This window comes from Calidris pugnax, unplaced genomic scaffold (assembly GCF_001431845.1).
Source record: "Calidris pugnax isolate Ruff unplaced genomic scaffold, ASM143184v1 scaffold250, whole genome shotgun sequence".
Classification (NCBI taxonomy): domain Eukaryota; kingdom Metazoa; phylum Chordata; class Aves; order Charadriiformes; family Scolopacidae; genus Calidris; species Calidris pugnax.
The window spans coordinates 653,860-676,059 of NW_015090984.1; the positions used below are offsets into that span (position 1 = coordinate 653,860).

At 40.7% G+C, this 22,200-nt stretch overlaps 1 protein-coding gene across 9 annotated transcripts in view; it reads left to right on the forward strand.

Moving 5' to 3' along the window:
- Positions 1 to 341: 341 nt before the first annotated feature.
- Positions 342 to 22,200, forward strand: part of RNF38 (ring finger protein 38) — a 54,120-nt gene continuing 32,261 nt past the window's right edge. For 2 of the 9 annotated variants that reach the window (XM_014953828.1, XM_014953822.1), the window contains exon 1: positions 342 to 459. Coding sequence is in view for 5 of the 9 variants with exons in the window: in XM_014953824.1 (XP_014809310.1) it covers positions 18,346 to 18,405 (60 nt within the window). In the remaining 4 variants the exon portion in view is untranslated. Of the gene's footprint in view, positions 460 to 5,787; positions 6,122 to 18,209; positions 18,406 to 22,200 lie in introns of those variants that run through there. The other 7 variants (XM_014953821.1, XM_014953823.1, XM_014953824.1 and 4 more) reach the window with 7 other exon arrangements.

Consider the following 22,200-nt stretch of genomic DNA (forward strand, 5'->3'; position numbering starts at 1 on the left):
CTCTGTAGTAAAGAATACAGGACAGGACTACGCTGCCTAAACATGAAGTGTGTAGCTTCTCCTCATTTATATGTGTCCATATGTACTTCACTGTGTTTGTTTGGTTTGGATTAATGAACTAGTTCTAATTTTGTTCTGTTTAAATGTTTAGAAAAATTGTACGGGAAGACATTGTTGGCATACTGCAAAATGTCTCTGATGCTTATTCAGTTATCAGAATAAAATGCATGACTTTTCAGACATAGCTGTTTGGCAACTAAATCTCTCTTCTGTGTGGGCAAAAGAGAATGTCTAAATGGATAAATTTGTCTTTATTTTTAGTGTTCGCAGGAATTGGGCTATCATTTTAATGATTTTTTTTTTCTCTTCCCCCTCCCTTCTTTTGTAGGTAGCATTGGTGCATCCTTTCAATGCCACTCAATCCATCAAGATCACATTTGTAATGATGACAGTGACAAGGTGAGGCTTACATAAATGTTTCCTTCACAAGATGCATATGCATTGGGGTTTTTTTATGTATTGCTTTTACTATGCAAAGATGGTTTGTTTTGGAGGTATAGCAGTAAATTTTCAGAGTTACTGTGAACTGTTTCTAGCATATTAAAAATATATATTTTACTCAAAACAATCTTTTAGTCAGTTAAGGAGAAATTTGTCATTAATACTATATGTTTCTTTTTGCTTCTATTCCTTTGCTATTCTAAACATTTGTAACTGGCCATGTTGACACCCTCAGTTCATAAAGAACAGCAATGCTTTTGCTAATTTTTAGGTGTAAGGTAGGATGTCTTGTTAGAGGTTAGAGCCTAGCAAAGTGTTCAAAGCCTTTTTGCAGGAGCTGTCTTTTCCTGGTTTGGAGTTGGGTACTTAAGGTTTTACAGATCAGAAGCTTCTGTTCAGTGCTGCAGCCTTAAAATACCAACCTGTCTAGTAGTATCAAGCATTTTTCTAACCTTTTTGTGTCACATTCTCAGATGAGCTTGCTTTGGGTCAGTAGAGTGCTCGTTTTTAAATGTTCAATGGTACTTGGATCAGCAGTGTAAGCGTGGCATACAGAATGGAAAAGTTTTGATACTGAACTGGCTTTCATGTTGCTGTTATTGTTGATGATTTTACCTTAAACTTTACTGTCTATAAATAATGCAAATTATTTAACATTAATTCAACATGTAACATGTATTGCATCGTTTGCAAGTATAACACTTTATAGTAAACTAACTTTTTAGCTTCGCATGCCGAAAAGGTTCATGAATTACTCAAATTTTAAATTATCTTCCTTGGTAAATAGAATGTGACCTGCATCACAGTCCTTTGATAAGTGCACAAATCCTTGTGTTTTGAAATTCTGGAGTAAGTTAATTTTATAGTTGTTCTAGCTCATGCTAGAGCTAGATTTGTTTTCAATGCAAGTTTCTTTCACTGCCTTGTTTTCTTTTTTCTCGTCATGCTGGTTTTTTTTTTCTCTCTTTCTTTTTTTTTAAATTTAATTTTATTTTCAGGTACCATCTTAGATTTGGCACCTGGTTTAACCTACAGATACTGGTCAAACATGGTAACCAGACCATGACAAAACTATTTTAAGTTTCCATCTGATTAACTGGTTAACTGTTTTCATTGCTATTCACTGCTTTGTGTTTTGGACCGTGTGCACTCTGTTCCTGGAAGATTCTTGGGTGAGGAACAGATGGAGGAAATTTCCTTTCAGAGCTATCCTAATGCATCAACTTAACACTGACATTTTCTTTTAACATTCTTCCTTTTCTGTTACTACATGATTGATTCTGTTACTACACAGATTGATTGTCTTCCCTTTATTTCTTATCAGCATAATTAAAACTGGTTTAAGTCTTGTTGGAAATTCTGTTTGTTAGGTGCCTCACAGTTTTGGGAGAGGGAGTAGGGAAGGGGTGTGGCAGTTTACCTGGTTTAAATTTCAGAAGAGTATATAGCCATTTGAGTTGTTTGGCACACCACCTGCCGCTGTATTAACAGAGGAAATGGCCACAACTTTAGAATACTTAGGTATGGCGGGACAAAACAACCTTCCGTGTTGGTACTGATCCTGGACCAAATGAAAAATCCCAACTGTAAAAGCTGACTAAAGTGGAACTAGTATAAAAAGTGGGTAGAATGTGGTTAGCATGTATTTTAAGGATATATTTTCCGTTAAATGTCACTTCTGTTTGGTAGGAACTTTGATTTTTTTCTGTGAGAATACATGAAACTGCTTGTTGTGCATTTTATATAAAATTCTAGTTGATTGCTTGATTAAAATGACCACTTGTTTAGAAAAACAGTGAACAATCTTCAAAAGAGGCATCTATGCTCTTCTCAGAAGTGCCACTGAACTCAGTGCTCTTGTTTTAAAAGAGAAGATAAATCATTAATGCTAAGTTAGTGTCACTGGCAGGAGGGGTTATAGGCTGACTGGATGTGTGGTGTTTTGTAACTTTTTATAGGGCTTGTGTATATGGATATACTTTAAAAAAAAAAAAATCATAAATAGTGCTTCCTAAAAGAAGCTTGTTACAGTACTAGGGTACAATTGCAATTCTCTACCATTCTTTGCTTGTATTTCACATATGCCTATATTCTTGTGTCAGTTTTTGAATGGGTTATTAGTTTCCACTGTGAATTACTTTGAAAATGAGAGTTCAAACTTATTCTGCCATTACTAAGAGAAATCACCTGTTCATTTTGGTAGGAATATCATTTAAAGAAAAAACACAATATTTAATTGGTTTATTTAATATTTTTTTTAATTAATTGTTGGACTTTTTTGTGTTAATTCTAGAAACTTTATGAAAAACATGCCCTTAGAATAGTTTGACATATCTTTGATTAGTCAGTATGCATACTTAAGTGAAATAATTTACTGCTCTGTGGCTGACCGTGTGTAATCAGTTTTTGCATTACAGGAGAAATGCAAGCATTAGTATTTGACTTGCAATCTACATATATTTTACAGTAGGTTCTCCACAAGCCCAGTCTTCATTTCTTGGGCAACAGCATGAGAAAAGTTCTACACCACACATGCTAAAGGAATGTTGCAATCTTAATGAAAACAATTCCTAGGCTTCTGCCCGAATTACTTGATTTTGTTGACTTGCCACACGAGAATCTTGAATTCATGTTCAGTGACATCAGCAGGAAACTAAAGTCTTAAGATAGTTCATGTATGGCCTCACTGCATTAAGAAGGATGTGTCATTGTTTAAAGCATTATTGGTAGTACTAAGAACCTGTTTAATTTCATAGCACCAAAACCAGTACTTCGCCTCTTGTCTTAAAAAGTTCTAGTTAGCATAGATACAAAGAAAATTTTCCATTTTACTTGGTGTTACAAAGTGACTATAACTCAGATACATCTTTATATAGTTGTTGGTTTGGAGATGGGAGCTTTTAAGCTTCAGTGTATGAGTCAGGGGACCCTTTTTCATGTTTGTAATTTATTTGATTTTTCTTTGAAGCATAACACACTGTATATGTTAAATGCCTATGATTTTTAAATTAATGAAATAGTTACAGCTGGAATTGCCATTCTTAAAATATTAATAACAGAATGGAATAAATTCCTTTCTGGAGCACAGAATTTAAGGAAAGCTGTTTGTAACAAGGAACTATCATTTCCTGGAGTATCACTTTGCGGTAATGCCCAACCAGTGGTTTCCTACTAGCGTTGAATGGAGACAGATGCAAGTATATAATTCTGTAGATCCTTTTCAATCATACTCTATTTAGCTTTAAAAATGTTTTTTGTCCTTTGGATGGTTGTTTCACCAGTGGTGTACTTCCATTAAAGGATGCTTGCTCAATTTGAAAAGAAACTCGAAAGATGCAACTCCTAACTACTCTTGGGACATGTCTTTTCAGAGATCTCATCATGTTATCTATTTCTTAGTTCTCATGCAGCTAGAACACAAATTCACCACCCAGTAGTAGTGAAAAAAAAAAAAAAGCCCCGTGGGAGCAATCCAGTGGAATTTTTTCACTACCACTAAGGGGTTGGAAATTATTATTAATATTTCCAAATATGTACCTTGCTGTAGTCCTTTTTAACTTCCATTTATTTTATGTTCATAGTATTACTCCTATTAGACTTGCTTTCTTATAGTATGTAAGGAATATCTTTTTGCTCAGTACTTATGATCCAAACACATAACTACTTTATTTGATTCACTATTTCTAGCCTTTAAATTTCCCAGTTATAGTTAGGTACTCTTGTATTTCTTTAGTAATTTCTTGTTCCTGAACTTGCTCCTCTTTGTCTGTTTTAATGAGCATCCAGTTCTAGTTTGCAATCCAGAGGGCTGTCAACTCTTGAAAAAGATGTTTTTCACAAGAGGGGAGGTATTTTACAAATTCTAATAAAAAATAAAATAAATTATCCACTTGTTTTCTTCTGTGGATAGTGCAGAGTCAGGTAGGATAAGTGTAACAGACTCATCCATAGCTGAACTCAAAATGATTCAGGAATTCAGGTACTTTAAGGTCCATCACATTTATTTATATGTGATCTATAAAATTAGACTATATGCATCTCTTGTGGGGGACAATACATGGAAAAAATGGAAACATTAGAAGGAATTTCTTGCACCCTCCATTTTCAAAACTGGAAAAAAAAATCCTCCTGTCCAATTAGGACAGCACTAATTCACTCTTCTTGTGTGTGTCATCTTCCCGCTCCTCCCCCCATTAGTTTCAGTTAATTTTGTCTATTCTGAATAGCTTCATGCCTTTTTCATTTTCATTTCCCATCTGGCAGCTGCAAGGATATAATTTACTGATTGTAAACCACTTGCACGCCTGCTGAATTGTCTTCTTTAGAGCATTAATTCCTTATATCTACAGCAGATGTTTTATTTTGCTTTCCTTCATCAGATTTGGGCAAACTCTAATTAGACTGAGGAGGTCTGGGCGGAGGCGGGTTTGAGAGGTGAAAATAGGGTGACGATACCTTATTTAAGAGATAGCTTGAGTAAACCAGTTCTCTGATATCTCATTATTTGTTCCCTTTCTGAGCAGTTCTGCGCTCGGAGACAGTCACCCTGTGGGATTGGTGACCCACAGGCTGTTCGCGTTCCTCTGATGACTCAGCAGGTGACGCTGCTCCTCTGGGTTTTGTGGACTTTTCGTACTCGGTCTCCCCCCTTCCTGCGTTTGAGGAGAGCAGGTGGAAATCCACACCCGTGGGTAGGAGCTGTGCAGGAGCCGGGCACGCTGCAGGCAGCCGGAGCCGGGAGGCCCCGCGGCTTGTGTGCCGTTCCGCTTTTGAACCGAGAGTCCCCTCTTATGCGCCCCTCCCCCACCCACCCGCCGGCCGGGTTCCCGCCCCTCTTCCAACCCCCCCCTCCCTCGGGGCCGTTTCCTGCCCGGGAGGAAACTCCCGCAGCCGCCTCCCACGGTGTGCGCGGTTTCGTTCTAAGCTGCGGGAATGGAGCGGCGGGGGGACAGCGGCGGAGCCGGGCTGGCGGCCCGACGGCGCAGGGGAGAGCAGCCGGCGGCACCGCCGCCCTGCGTCCGCCTGGCGGCTGCGCTGCCGCCGCGCCGGGAGACGAACCGAAACCGACGGGGGGCAGGGGCCGGGGCCCCCCCGGCAGCGGCGGAGGGGAGGCGGCGCGCAGGCGCCGGGGGTTTCCGGCTGGCCCCGCCCACAGCGCGTGGTGCGGCCGCCCCCAGGTGCGAACAAAGGACGCCCCGCGTCGCCGCCCGCGGGGCGGGGCTAGCGCCTGCCCGTCCGCCTCCTCCGCGGGGCTGGGCCGGCCCGGGAGTGACGTCACCGCCCCCCGGAGGCGGCGGAGTGCACGCGGTCCCGCAGCACCCCAGAGGCGCGGAGCATGGAGGGGGGTGGCGGTCGCGGGCCGCGGGAGCAAGCGACGGCGACGCCGCGGACGCGGGGCGGGCGAGGGGCGCGCGGGGGACTGGCCCCGTGATGGGCGGAGGAGGCCGGGCCGACGTTCCCGGAAGCCATCGTGCGGGAGGGCGGTGTAGGCCCGGGCCGGGCGGCAGCAGCGGGATCCCCGGACGGCTCGACGGGAGGCAGCGCGGAAGCCTTGACGGTGACTGGCGGGCGCGCGGAGGAGGCGGGGGCGCGGCCCCAGCTACCGGCGTGGGGACGGCAGGTACAGGGGTGGAGGAGGGCGGTGGGCCCGCGCGGGGCGGGGCCACGCCAGCACCGCCCGGTGCCCCCGACTCGCCAGCGTTAACCGCGGTCAGCCGAGGGGGGGAAGGCGGCGATGGTCCGGGAGGAGGGCGGCGGGCGCTCCGGGGCGGCTTCGCGGTGGACCCGTCTCTGTTGGGCCGCCAGTCGTAAACGTAGAGAGGGAAGGAGACGGCGAGGCCTGGGCGTGAGGTCGCCGCTGGGGAGCCCGATGGGCCCCGTGTGGCCCAGGTGGGGCTGTCTGCGAGGTGGGCAAGAGCTCGGCGAGGTTAATTCGGGGGGCGTAAGCGTTTGATCCTGTTGAAATTGCTTTATCTGCTCCGGCAAAAGGTAGAACTGGAACCTAAAACTCAGCTGACCTTCCAGAATGAATTGCTGTGTGCTGTCCTTAAGAAGATGAGCAGGTTCAGTTGCCTTCGTGCAGGTATATCTGAAGCACCAGAGTTCCGATTGCCCTCCTGATCTTATAGCAAACTGAAGTTTCTGGGCGCCTCTAATCCTCTCGAGTTAGTTGAGAAAGAACAACTATCAAGGAGACATTGATGTTAGTAAGCATATGTTTTAGGACATTCTGTTAGTGTTTTTCAGTATCTATGAGTTAATTCCTATTCCTGTGTAACGTGAAGAGCATTTTTTTTTATGCATGTAAATGAGAAAGATCTTTTTGTTTCATCCAGAAGTGTATTTTAAAACTGATTATGTTTTGAGATGTGTTCTGGAGAGATCCGTTTCAAGTTACAATTGTTTATAGCAAGTAATTTAATTATTACTTACACAGTTGAATGGTAAGTAACGTTAATATTCATGATTGTACAGCATTTGCATTTAAAAACTGATTTTGAGGGTGCTATTTGGAGCAAATGCTTATGTTCCGATAAGATCTTCAAAAGTATGGTGATGCAACTGGAATTGTAAGATGGACACAATTACTAATAGCCCGCCTTATTCAGGTTTCTTATTACTTGATTAGGTGTTGCTGCTGATGTGCTTGTTCTCAAATGCCATTCACTGAGGCAGTTAGTTTCTTTTCAGTTGCCAAGTTTGTGGTCTTTATCCACATCCTGTAGATCTTGCTATTTGCTAGCCCAACAGACTCCTCAACTGCTTCACAGGACTACAAGAACAAAAAATACAAACCCCTTGGTGAAGGTATTGTAGCTGTGGAATTAGAGACCCACTGCTCTGAGAAAGAGGGGAAAGGCCCTCCATTTGGATACTTATGTATGTAGTAAAGAGAAAGGAGGGTGCAGTCCTTAAGACGATTAAGTATGAGACAGGAGAGCCTATAGGTGGCGTGGCAGATTTACTGGCTAGTGAAAGTTGGTAATTTCGATCGTCCTTAATCACCAAATTTCTAGGGAAAGCAACCCTATGTATGCATAGAATAACAATGTGAAGAGGGCTTCCAGGGAGTTGTTACCAGGAGATGGTACATGTTAAGACTGGTAATTGTGAGAAGTGGTCTATAAATAATAGAGGGTTATAAATTAGGGATTTCAGGATTCTCCCCATTAAACTTATTTTGGCATCTCCCTGACTTACAAAACAGGTTAAATTTTGTTTTATTTCCACCTCGATCACATTGATTTTTTTAATAAAGATATAGTAAATACTAAATTGAAGTTGCAAGTTGATCAGTCCTTGCTTTGCACCTGTAGTGGTGTGAAAGTCACAGTACATACAGAATTGTCTCCTTTTTCTGAGAGGTACAGCTCTGGCTCTGAAGCTAGCATCAGTGGCATCAGTGCTATTGTGATTTGTGAAGCTTGTGCATCAGCTTATCTACATACTTTTTTTCAATATGGTTCATTGACATAACTGGAGGTAATTAATAGAATTTAAAGTTGAAGTCAAGTTACTTTTTCAGCTCTTTACTGGGAAAATATTTAAGAATTAAATGGTTTCTGTTATGTTCTTATTAAGGCATAAAAATTGGTGCAACTAGGAAGAAAAGTTACTTCTTCAGGGCTACTATCGAATTGAAATATAATTTGTAGTCTTTCTATATTTCAAAGCTGTTGTACATATTTTTCCGTGGAAACCACATGGGCTAAATTGCTAGTGAATCTAATGAGCATAGGTACAGAGCAAGTCTTAGGCTTCTGAAGGTTTTCTCACTTAATCTTTGTAGCTCCACCACCCCCACCCCAGAGGGATTTGAAAGTTAGGAATAAGGCTGCAGGTAGGATGTGATTATTTCCTCCCCCCCATTTTTAGTCAGAGTCGCTTTGATTGTGGAGGACTCATTCTTGAAACTTCTGAAAGGGTGCAGGTTTGACTTGATCAGTTCATGCGGAAATACAGCTTGTAGTTTCCTTTTCTATGTAAACATCTATGTCAAGTTAAATAATCTAATATGACCTATTTAAATTCTGTTGTGGGCAAAGCTTATCTAGGTCTCTGATTTAACAGGATGATTTTCATTATTTTTACTCTTCATCCTCTTCTACAAACTCTTGAAAGATCAAGGAAACTTCCTTTGCTTTTTGGTGCCCTCTACTGATTTCTGTTTGTCAGAACATCAAATTTTTTGTTTTGTTTTCAACAGCAGTAAAATGCTAACAGCAGCAGCTCTTTAAAACACCAGGAAGGGAAAATACAGACAGGAAGCTCTTTTGCAACTTAAGAATTTTGCTGTGTGCTCTCCAACCAGTTTGGATTGTGGTGGAACTATTCCTCACTGGTAGAAAAATAGTTAAGGAGCATAAATCTGCCTCAGTGTCTTCTGTGGACATTCCAGCTGTAAAATAACTGGTGCCTTTGCTCTTCCACTCTCAGAAAAATAGAGACTCTCTTTAATGTCCACAGTCCCTGGCTTTCAGTGAGCACCTTTCAGATTTGCTCTCCTAGAACTTTTTACCTCCTGGTTCACTTGCAATAACATTGCTTTTTCTATTTCCCATTGCAACCTCAGATACTATAAAAAAGTGTAGTGCTTCCTGTGAGTACAACTATATATGCTGTATTTTGCTGGGTTTCTGTTTAAGTAGCCCTTTCATCTTGTCAGTCTTGCAGTTTTGTTCCTATCCCTAAATTCTGTGAAGACCTGTCCTAGGCGAACTCAGCAATTGCACGAACTCAATCCTGTCCTCTCTCCAGAGCCTCTTATCTTAGCCTTGTGGTCTGTCTTTGCCAGCTGACAGAGCTAGCCAAATTTTTCTTTCAAGTTGCAGTAAGAGTAAATTACTGTCTGAGTAGGGATGATAGCATTCATGGCACAGCTTACAGTGCTGCTGACCAGATGCTCTGTTTGACAGTCTTCCAAAAAGCTTTTGGGGATGGCCTTCTCTCTAAACAAAAATTAGGAATTTTTCTTCCTTATTCAGGTATTTCTTTAGAAGTTCTGTGTTGGGATTGTTCTTTAAAAAAGCTGTGATGTGTTGAGTATTTTTGATGAGCTGCATTTTCAAAATTTGATTCTTAGAAATCAATCTCTTGCAAAGACATTTAAAACTATTCTGTGGGTAAGTACTGAGGGATGTCATTTTTGTTTTGGTGTCCTCTGTACGTGAGTATTGGGGAAACATTGGAATGGGATATAAAACAAGAGGGGGAAATGAAGAGATTGGAGACATACAAGTAGGATCAGGTATTCATTCTAAGTAAAGTCGTGGAAGGAACTTGTGAAGACAAATAGCAAAGTGCCGAGTGGATGAATATGGATTTGAGAAGAATATCCAGATGTGAATACAAGTAGCCTGGCAAGACCAATATGCATTTGGTCACTTTGTATGTGAATTTCTTCTGAGCATGGGTTAGAGGTTACACGTGAAGCTTTCTTCCTTTTTATTCTCAGTTTTCTTATTGTATCAGAGAACAGTCAGAGCACTGTTCCTCAGATTCAAATAAAGAGGCCTGATATAGTATTTGTGTTCTCTGGCTCTGCTTTCAATATGTGGATGTTTACCTACATCTGTAGTTGAAATGTGACTTAACAGTTCATAGCTGTGATAGTGACTTTGTTCAATGCAGGGCAGAGCTTGAGGTTGTCTAAAAAAAGTACACCTCACTAAATTTCTTGCATGCTTTAAATTCTTGTGTCTTTTTTCCCCTTAGTAAGAGTGTGGGATGAGGTTTGAGAAGTCACCAAACCATGCTTGTTTGAATGCATGTGGGGAAGTGAGGCTTTTAATTCTTCACATATCATCTGATAACGTATCATGTGATTGTTTGTTTGTTTGTTTGTTTGTTTTTTAATCAAAACTTACTCTGTGTAAGAATAACCATATTTTCTAAAGTAAATTAAAAGATCTACACAAGTATAAGCTGTTTCTTGAAGCTGAGGACCTGCAGTGTTTTCTTATGTTCCTCTTTTAGGTTAACTTAGCTTAAAATATAAATTCTTTCATGTTTTTGCGGTTTCCCATAATTTGCCCTTTAAATTTAGAGGACTGAGTTCTCCACCGTTGCATCCCTTTGTAAGGATTATACACCCGTCTAGATGACCTCTGCTAGATGACAGCCAATATGTGTATTTTGTAGGGGCCGAGGACCCAGCCACTGTTGCAGCAGTTAATATGTTCACAGGGCCTGTGGTGAGTCTGACACATACAAAAAATGGAAGTTCTACAAGTTACTGAGGGCAAAAAGTGTGTTCGAATCCCAATTAATGGAGACCAACTCTTCTTTTTTTTTTCCAAAGCTTTTTAAAACAATTCTATTAACTTATACAAGCTGTTAATAATAATGAAGCGGGCTGTGTAGGTTTAAAACATCGTCTAAATATGGTAAGTTCTTAAAGAAATCATGGAATCATTTAGGTTGGAAAAGACCTTTAAGATTATCAGGTCCAGCCATTAACCTAACACTGCCGAGTCTACCACTAAACCACATCCTTAAGCACCACATCTACACATCTTTTAAATACTCTCAACGATGGTGACTCAACCACTTCCTGGGCAGCCTGTTCCAGTGTTTGACAACCCTTTTGGTGAAGAAATTTTTCCTAATAGTCAATCTAAACTTCCCCTGGTGCAATTTGAGGCGATTTTCTCTTGTCCTACAACTTGATACTTGGGAGAAGAGACTGACCACCACCTCGCTACAGCCTCCTTTCAGGTAGAGAGCAATAAAGTGTCCCTTCAGCCTCCTTTTCTCCATACTAACAAACCCTTGTTCCCTCAGCTGCTTTTCATAAGACTTGTGCTCTAGATCCTTCACCAGCATTGTTGCTTGTCCCGGTTTGATGTAAAACAGAACCAACTTTCTGTTCAGTAATTTTACATCTTAGCTAGGCCTCTTCTAATTCTCTGAAATGAATGGCATATTGCGGAAAAAACTGCTCATTCTCTGAGTGGTAAGACCAATGTTTGTGCTACGTACCAAGGAATGGTATGCAGAGAGGCCCTTGCATATACTTAATGCTGTAACAACCAAGGTCAGCTCATTTCGCTATTTGCCCCGTTATAAGGTTGGAAACAGAAAGGCGTAGTAGGGGGTCACCCCTGTAGGGAACGGACAGGACAGGTGACCCAAAACTGACCAACTCGGGTATTTCATCCCATCTTCATCATGCTCAGTGTAAAAGCTGAGGGATCAAAGGGTCAAGTCTCTTTCTTCAATGGCCGATATCCAAAGAAGACTCTGTCTGTTCATCTGCCTTTGGTCCTGATCCATGTGTTCCTGACTCCAGAGCTGGAACCCAGTTCCCATCAGTCACTGGGTCTAGTCTGAGACTTCCCCAGTGCCTGCCAGTGATGTGATAGTCATCCTTGGGAGCTTGATACAGTTTTGTATATATTGTATCTATTTTCATTATTTTCTTTTTAATTTTAATAATATTAATTCTTCATTAAAGTAGTTTAGTTCATTCTAAACTTCTAAATCTCCTTATATCTTCCTCTCCTCTCTTGGCTGGGGGGCATGTGGAGGTGAACAGCCATCTGTCAGTCTGGTTTTCATAAATTTGGCTAAAACCATGACGTTCTTCTTGAGACACGCTCCAGGACCTCAATGTCTTTCTTGTAGTGAGAGGCTCAAAATTGGACATAGTATTTGAGGTGTGGCCTCACCGGTGGCGAGTACAGGGGGATGATCATTTCCCTTTTCCTGCTGGCCACACTATTCCTGATGTAGGCCAGGATACTGTTGGCCTTGGGCACACTGCTGGCTCGTGTTCAATCAGCTGTCAACCAGCTCCCAGGTCCTTTTCTGCCAGGCAGCTCTCCAGCCACTGTGACCCAAGCCTGTAGTGCTTCAGGGGGTTGTTGTGACCCATGTGCAGGACCTGGCACTTGGCCTTCTTGGCCTTGGCTTCAGCTCCTACTGTTGACCTCAGCCCATCGATCCAGCCTGTCCAGATCCCTCTGTAGAGCCACTTACTCTGTGTAAGAATAACCATATTTTCTAAAGTAAATTAAAAGATCTACACAAGTATAAGCTGTTTCTTGAAGCTGAGGACCTGCAGTGTTTTCTTATGTTCCTCTTTTAGGTTAACTTAGCTTAAAATATAAATTCTTTCATGTTTTTGCGGTTTCCCATAATTTGCCCTTTAAATTTAGAGGACTGAGTTCTCCACCGTTGCATCCCTTTGTAAGGATTATACACCCGTCTAGATGACCTCTGCTAGATGACAGCCAATATGTGTATTTTGTAGGGGCCGAGGACCCAGCCACTGTTGCAGCAGTTAATATGTTCACAGGGCCTGTGGTGAGTCTGACACATACAAAAAATGGAAGTTCTACAAGTTACTGAGGGCAAAAAGTGTGTTCGAATCCCAATTAATGGAGACCAACTCTTCTTTTTTTTTTCCAAAGCTTTTTAAAACAATTCTATTAACTTATACAAGCTGTTAATAATAATGAAGCGGGCTGTGTAGGTTTAAAACATCGTCTAAATATGGTAAGTTCTTAAAGAAATCATGGAATCATTTAGGTTGGAAAAGACCTTTAAGATTATCAGGTCCAGCCATTAACCTAACACTGCCGAGTCTACCACTAAACCACATCCTTAAGCACCACATCTACACATCTTTTAAATACCCTCAACGATGGTGACTCAACCACTTCCTGGGCAGCCTGTTCCAGTGTTTGACAACCCTTTTGGTGAAGAAATTTTTCCTAATAGTCAATCTAAACTTCCCCTGGTGCAATTTGAGGCGATTTTCTCTTGTCCTACAACTTGATACTTGGGAGAAGAGACTGACCACCACCTCGCTACAGCCTCCTTTCAGGTAGAGAGCAATAAAGTGTCCCTTCAGCCTCCTTTTCTCCATACTAACAAACCCTTGTTCCCTCAGCTGCTTTTCATAAGACTTGTGCTCTAGATCCTTCACCAGCATTGTTGCTTGTCCCGGTTTGATGTAAAACAGAACCAACTTTCTGTTCAGTAATTTTACATCTTAGCTAGGCCTCTTCTAATTCTCTGAAATGAATGGCATATTGCGGAAAAAACTGCTCATTCTCTGAGTGGTAAGACCAATGTTTGTGCTACGTACCAAGGAATGGTATGCAGAGAGGCCCTTGCATATACTTAATGCTGTAACAACCAAGGTCAGCTCATTTCGCTATTTGCCCCGTTATAAGGTTGGAAACAGAAAGGCGTAGTAGGGGGTCACCCCTGTAGGGAACGGACAGGACAGGTGACCCAAAACTGACCAACTCGGGTATTTCATCCCATCTTCATCATGCTCAGTGTAAAAGCTGAGGGATCAAAGGGTCAAGTCTCTTTCTTCAATGGCCGATATCCAAAGAAGACTCTGTCTGTTCATCTGCCTTTGGTCCTGATCCATGTGTTCCTGACTCCAGAGCTGGAACCCAGTTCCCATCAGTCACTGGGTCTAGTCTGAGACTTCCCCAGTGCCTGCCAGTGATGTGATAGTCATCCTTGGGAGCTTGATACAGTTTTGTATATATTGTATCTATTTTCATTATTTTCTTTTTAATTTTAATAATATTAATTCTTCATTAAAGTAGTTTAGTTCATTCTAAACTTCTAAATCTCCTTATATCTTCCTCTCCTCTCTTGGCTGGGGGGCATGTGGAGGTGAACAGCCATCTGTCAGTCTGGTTTTCATAAATTTGGCTAAAACCATGACGTTCTTCTTGAGACACGCTCCAGGACCTCAATGTCTTTCTTGTAGTGAGAGGCTCAAAATTGGACATAGTATTTGAGGTGTGGCCTCACCGGTGGCGAGTACAGGGGGATGATCATTTCCCTTTTCCTGCTGGCCACACTATTCCTGATGTAGGCCAGGATACTGTTGGCCTTGGGCACACTGCTGGCTCGTGTTCAATCAGCTGTCAACCAGCTCCCAGGTCCTTTTCTGCCAGGCAGCTCTCCAGCCACTGTGACCCAAGCCTGTAGTGCTTCAGGGGGTTGTTGTGACCCATGTGCAGGACCTGGCACTTGGCCTTCTTGGCCTTGGCTTCAGCTCCTACTGTTGACCTCAGCCCATCGATCCAGCCTGTCCAGATCCCTCTGTAGAGCCTTTCTACCCTCAAGCAGGTAAACACTCCCACCCAACTTGGTGTCATCTGCAAATTTACTGAGGGTGCACTCAATCCCCTCATCCAGATCATTAATAAAGATACTAAACAGAGCTGGCCCAAATACTGAGCCCTGGGGAACACCACCTGTGACCAGCCACCAACTGGTTTTAACTCCATTTCACAAATCTCTTTGGGCCCAGACACGCAGCTTTTACCCAGCAAAGGGTAAATCCATCCGAGCCATGAGCAGCCAATTTCTCCAGGACAGTGCTGTTGGAAACTGTTTCAAAAGTCCAGGTAAACAACCACTTAAACAGAATCCTAGATTTATACTATCCTTAGGTTTGGTTCTGTAGCGTATAAACATGTAGTGTTCTGCAGCATAAACAAATCGATTTTAACAAATTGGTTAACAAGGTGCCAACCATGACATTATGCTCAGTGGGCATACAGTTGTGTTCTGTCATTTATAGATGATATATAGTTTACTTGTCCTAAACTGTATGAATGACAAAGTAAAGCCTTTGTTTCTGCTGTGAAAATTTCCTTTTATATGGGAAATGGCCTGGAAGAAGGAAAGAACAAATTAAGTGTCAGAAGTGGGAGAAACAGAGAACTGAAATACAGGGTGAGAGGAGCCCTGACACTTCGTTGTTGGAGACTGCAGTGACAGTTACATACTAGAAGTGTTGCAATTGTACTGTGTTTTATTTGGGACGTGTTTTCTCCCTTGTTCTGTGGCTTCTCACCAGAGAAGGACCTTGAAAAAGGTAGAACTTAGAGCGTTATTCTTAGAATTAAATATCTCAGCCCTCTGAATTTTTAGGCTTCTGTTTAAATACAACTCTTAAAAAGTTTTATGACAGGCTTTTTTTTTTTTTTTTTTTTTTTTTTGCACTAATACCAGTGTGTGTGTATTGCAATATATTGAAGAACATTGTATATTTGCACGACAGTTTGGTTGTACCAGTTAAGTGTGTAGGTTGTTTTGTGGATTCATTGTGTAGTTTCTAAAATGAAGAGTATTCAGATTTCTAGCAATATGGAGGGACTAGAAGAATGTAGAGAGTAAATTGTGGTATGTTCCTGAAGAAATTAGATCCTGACTTTCCGCATTTTCTGAGAACATATAATATGGCATTATACATCTTTTGCTAACACAGCTCGATTGTTGGGAAGACAAGCAGAGCCAGTGAAGGCAGCCAAGTGTGAACACGGTCTGTCGCAGTAGGTATTGAGGTACTATGCTAGTAGTCCTTTTCCTTGGATGTGTGTACCCGTGTGTTAGTTTCACATGCCTAAATGAAAAAGTCACTAGTGAATATATAACATACATTGAAACTATGCAAAGAGAAGACTTTGGTATGAAGACAACTTTGAACCAGACTTCTCTTCAGACTCCTTGTTCGTTCAGCTAAAAGAGCAGAGTTATTTTTAAATTGAAAAGTTGATATTTTTGAAATGTGACTATATCTGAGCACCTTGTCTTGATTTCACCACTTTCCTCTTGCCCTGACATTGTTTAAAGTATATCAATTTCAGTATATTTTACAACCCTTAAAGTAATTTCTTTATAGTAATGAATATATTTTAATTGTACACATACAAATTTTAATGTTTCAGCATTGCATGTGGGGAAATTAATCCTCTTTCTGTAGCTACAAATTTGTGATTTTAGTTAAAAAAAAATCTTCCATTTTATTTACATACCAAAATAAGGAGTTTGAACTCTATATGCACTAAGAAGTTGCTGTTAGCACCATTTTCTGAAGTAGGACTTTATGTATTGTGTTAGGCGGTATTCATGTTAAAACACAGACACTTTACCTCAGATCTTGTTAGGCAATTTGGCAATAAACTGGTAAGAAATGATAAACTGGAAATATATTTAAAAAAAAAAATAAATTACTGAATACTGGTACTATTTGTTGCATAATTTTTAAACTTTCCACTTTTAAGAAAGAAGGCTTTAGTGACATATTAACTGTATGTACCAGGTTTTGCTTACTACCATAGAGCATGTTAACTGTACAAAACATCTACAGAAACAGCACAAATTTATTATCATCCCCACCATTGACAAGGTTGAGTTCAAAATTGAGACTGTAAATTGGAATTTTAAAATAAAATTAGTATTTTTCTAGCAATTTTTTTCTTTAATAGAAAGGAGGTATAGCTGAGTTTTTTCACCTTATTGAACTTTGGCTGATGTTTCAGTTTATGAGAGGGGTAACAATCCCTATTTGGAAAAAAACACCTTGATGTGATGTAAAAATAGTTACTGTCTTTTTTGTGAGTTTAGCAGCACTGATATTACTTAGATTAATTTCCCTGAAAAATAATTTGCAAAATTTTTCATATTTCAAAGGATTCTTGTTTACATGCAGCAAGTACTGCAAGCAATAGCAAATACTAATAAAATTAAACGTGAAGGATTTTGAGATGTCTGAGTGTTTCCTTGATTATTAAACCTGCTTCAGTATTAGAAAAGGCAATTCTTAGATGCAGTGTATGGGTTGCAATGTGTCTCTTGTATGAGCAGTAGAACTTGAAAATAAGAAATATGTAGTCTAACTAAACACAGTTTGGTGGTTCTTGCTCTTGAGAGTGCTGCAGTTTGCCAAATAGGATGCTGAAATTTCTACACTTTTCAATATTGTTATGTGGTTTAAATTCACATACAGTGAATAAATATTCCAGCATTAGGTATGAGAAATTGACATGTAAGAATCAAAATCTTGAAACTGTTTAAAATATTTGCTGTGTGAAACTGAAGGGTCCAGGCTTAACTTTCTCTTAGTGTTGTTTCTTATGTAATCTAAACACCCAGTAAAATGGGAGTTGCATTTCAGTGAGGAAGCTAATACAGAGAAAACCCTGTAAGTGACTGTCAGCCTCATGTCAAATAAAGAACAAATTAAATATTCAGGTAATCAATATGTTTTGATCTTAAGTAAAATGAAGAGATGCGTTTGGTGGAATACATTCTATGCTATTTAGTATGTGACTTGCTATTGCATGCCTCATATCTTTTGCAGAACAGCACTGGCCATTGTGCTCACTATCAGTAATAATGAATTAATCCTGTTAACTGTGAGTGTATTATGGTTGGCCCAGAAGGATTACTGATGAGTGTTCTTGGTAGAGATACAGAAGCAGTCTAATTGATAGATACCATCACAGCTTTCAAACAAAAAAAAATGAGATGGACTTGCATCCTCTTTATACCACATTTGGTAGTGTTGCTCTTGTTTTACTAATTGTGCTCATTTTACTAAATACTGTGTAAATTTTTGCTGTTCTGCTAACAGGGGGACACTTTAATGCACAGAAATCATTAAGAAACCTGACACAGGTAACACTGCTACCGCAATTTATCCTGGCGACCTGACGTTGTTGTAGATTGGTTTCCATTTTAAGATGGAGTTAGTAGGTTTTTTTCTTACCACGTAGTGATATTTCAAAACAAGTTGGAGGAGACGTTGTTGGCTTACTTACAGAACGATGTGCCTTGCAAAGGACTTTTCCGTATCTAGGGATTGAAATGCAGGTATTTTCTCCCTAATCCCACAGAGAGAGGACTGAACTACCATTTTTCTGTGCATTTTGCTATAGCCATAGGAGCAGTTAGTGTCATGCTTAGTGTTTTTGATGTCTGTTTGTGGAATTTTCATTCCAGGTGATAACTACATACTGATTTTCTTAATTCTTTACAGTCTTTTCTGAAGCGCAGAAGGAATGCGTTTTAAGTACTCAGATGTACCTGATCTTCAGTGGGGAAGCTTATCTGCTCACAAGGATACTTTGTGTCTCAAGGGTTAGTGCTATTTGAGTTATGCTTTGTTGCTTTCACAGGAGAACACTTCTAAAAGCTTAGTATTTAGCATAGGGTGAAAATCAGGTACTGCTTTCCTTTTGCTGTTGCAGAATCACAGAATATCTGAGTTTGGAAGGGATCTCTGGACGTCATCTGGTCCAGCCCTCCTGTAAGCAGGGCCACCTAGAGCCAGGTGCCCAGGACCATGTCGAGACAGCTTTTGAGTATTTCCAAGGAGCCACAACCTCTCTGGGAAACCTATGCCAGTTCTCAGTCACCCTCACAGAGTAAAGAGGTGTTTCCTGATGGAGCCTCCTGTGTTTCAGTTTGTGCCCATTGCCTCTGGTCCTGTCTCTGGGCACCACTGAAAAGAGCCTGGTTCTGTCCTCTTTGCACCATCCCTTCAGGTATTTGTACACATTTATGAGATCCCCCCTGAGCCTTCCAGGCTGTTTCTCAGCCTTTTCTCATAAGATATATGCTTAATCATCACTGTGGCACTGTCTCCAGTATGTCCATGTCTCTCTTGTGCTGGGGAGCCCAGAACTGGACGCAGTACTCTGGGTGTTATCCTGTAGGACTTTTGGACCTACTCCAAGAATTGGCTCATTTTGGCCTTCCTTTCAGCCAAGTGATTTGTTTGAGCCAGCTTTCAGTTTTGGGAAGGACTGTATTTCTTTATTCTGTAGTTTTTCATTGGACCAAATTCAGATTGCCTTAGTATTCCTTCATCAGGAAGTTGTCTTGTACATACCCAGCCAGCCATATTTCCAAGTTGTCTTTTGATCACAACTTTGAAATCGAAGCTTGTCTAGCAAGAAATGGCTCTATATATTAATGGTAGTGATGTGTTGCAGTAAAATCTGAATGGGACTTAGAAAAGATTTGATGCATTGTTTAAAGCAGTTGTCTTGAATTATTACATTCTAGGGTTTATATTGGTGCATGGAGGATGCAGGGTGTGGACAGCAATATTAAAATTTTTATTTTCTCACCATGTACCTTCTTTATCTCCACTTTACTACTTCATTGTACCACACTGTGCTCATTATCAACAGCCATAAAACTTAGTAGTTCTTACCAGAGAACTACTGTTGTGTGTCTGTTCCAGATGTTCTCTAATTCATGAGAACGGGTAAAATGGTGATGTGAATGGTGGGTGGACTGAAGCAGAGGTCTAAAGTCTTGCTTAACACTGCAGAAGCTGAGCAAGCAGTGTTTTGTTCTCTAGCTGAACTGGCGCACAGTAAGATGAAAAAGATCACCACATTAAATGTAAGCAAGCCAGCAAAATTCTTTGGGCAAACCCAGTTACAGTAGCAAAAGATTCTTATTGCTGACGTTTATTCTGTCAGCTGTAGTTCTTCTAAAGAGCTTTTGCCAGTAAAAGCTGTCTATCTTTGCAGTATGGTTCTGGTGACAAATCTTTACACATAGACAAGTCTTTTGATGCAGACCTGTGTCCAACTGGATAATCCTTGTTTCTTTTGTCTTGGAAAAAGTACAATAGTTAGGCTTGGAAATAGTCCATTGTTCCATTAAATCTGTAACTCTTTTTTGCCACGTGTGGCACAGGGCTCTTAATTTATTACATGTATTTCCTTCTTTTTAGTGGCTACTTTCTAGATTTATTTGGGGCTAGAATTTTAAGGAAATGTCAAGCATTATGCATAAACCCCAAGAGCTCTTCATCTGATAGCTTACAAGTTAATATGATCAAACTTTTTTTCCTTCTGTTTCTTTTTTCCCCACTGTTAGCAAAATGTATGTGTGGATCCCTCAGGGGCGAGGCACAGCACTTGGCAAGTGAAAGCCTTGGCTTTAATGAAAACCTAGCGTTGCCGCAGTGGGAGCCCCGGGACACCCATGATAAACAAGCGAGAAACTGACACAGTGGAGCCCTGCTTGGGAGTGAAGCTCAAGGGAAAGCACCACAGGGGTGGATAATAAAACTTATGTTGATTAATATATCATACATATGCAATGTCCTGTTTTGCTCATTAGCAAACTCAGTGATGTAATGCAAATACTGTTCTGAATTCTGAGATCTGCAGCTGGCCACCTTTGTTGGTGCCTTTTCAAAGCAGCTGCAGATGGTGGGGGAAGCAAACTATCCTGGATTGCTGTAACATCAAAATAAGATGTGTAAACTGTGGCCAGTTTTTACAATTGCCTTGCTGAGCCCTGTCCTATTTTATTAGATCTTCTATTAACTACCTTGATGCATAATATTATTCTGTATGTGCAGTGCCAGCCAGTGGGAGTCTGGATGTCAGAAAGTGGAGGGGCTGTATCTCTCTGGATTATCTTGTTCGTTTCCTACAAACTGTACCTGTAGTGCCAGCTACTGGGGAGTGATAGGTGTGAGTGGACTGGGTGCCATCTACTGGAGTCACACCAGGGATGTGGGCACCCCTGGTGCATGTCAGTTATTGGAGCAAGTGGGACCTAAGTACTAGCTACTGGGTTGAGTGAGGGTCTCTGCTGCCAGCCCATGGAGTAGGAAGGGTGTCTGTCCCCAAAGCCAGTTGGGGACAAATCTGATTTGCTATCAGATTAAACCAAACTTTTTCAGACACTTAAGGTGGATAAGGTAGGTAGGTAAGAGCAGTCTTCTAATAAGTACCCCAATCACACACACACAAGCCAGCAGATAAAACGCTATTTCCTTGGTCATAGTAATAGGTATTAGTTATTTATCACCAATGTAAAAATTGAAAAGAAGAAAATATATTGATACAGTGCTCTGCTTCTCCTGTGGGCTTCAATTCAGAATGCAGGAAGACTGTAGATTTCTAAAGCAAAGCTCTGTTTGCTTTGAAAATTACTGTAATTGTTTAATACTGCCAAGGTGTAATACTAGTGTGCTGGCATTAATTTTTTTTCAAAGATCTTTTTTCATGAGGTGATGCATGTCTATCTCAGACTGTTTTTATACAGCTATTCCTTTGCATCTTCTAAATAACTGGTTTTATCAAGAAGCTTGCTTCCTCAAAAAATTTCCACCTTTATCATTCACAACTTTTTAATGTAGAAGTATCTGTGATCATCATACACTTACTTTTCTCAGGGCTAATATAGGTAATTGATAAAAAGAATCCATTACATCACTCTATACGTACCTACGTAGCTTATGCCACGTTTCAAGACTTGTAGTGAAATCTGAAAGTTTGAGGTAATCGGTTACTGTGGTGGTTGTGGCTGTCAAAATATCTGAGTAGGTAATAATTGTTACACTTTATTGCAATGGCTACAGCATATTGCTGAACTAACAGTCCACAAAAAGTCCTGTGTGAACTGCTTCTGGGTGATATTTTAGGTAAGATTTCGAGTAGAACAGGGTATTACATGTTTACTGGAATGCAGATACAGGGTATTCATTGCATTTATTTTATCTGTTCATTTTATCATTGCTTTTTAGAAAGAGGTAAATAATCAGTGTGTTTCGGTTTTTGGTAGCTTAAAAGATTGTTGGAAATCTAGGCAAATATAGAAAATCCTCTTAGTCTGTGAGCTAAGTTTTATGCAGAGGACTTTAACAAGAGAATTAATGTAGAATAACTCTGTGGAAATACACAGTTGTTATTCTTGCAGCAGAAATGAAACATGTTTGGAAACAAGGCTCCAGTGTTCTTTGCAGCTTGATTTGTGCTCCCACTTTTTTGATACACAGACTACAGTAAAGATCAGAGCTCTGTCTCTCATACCCGTCCTGCATTAGTTTATAATTGTGTGTACACTTCTGTCACTGGTCAGTAAGCATATGTATTACATATGTAATATCTAGCATAATAG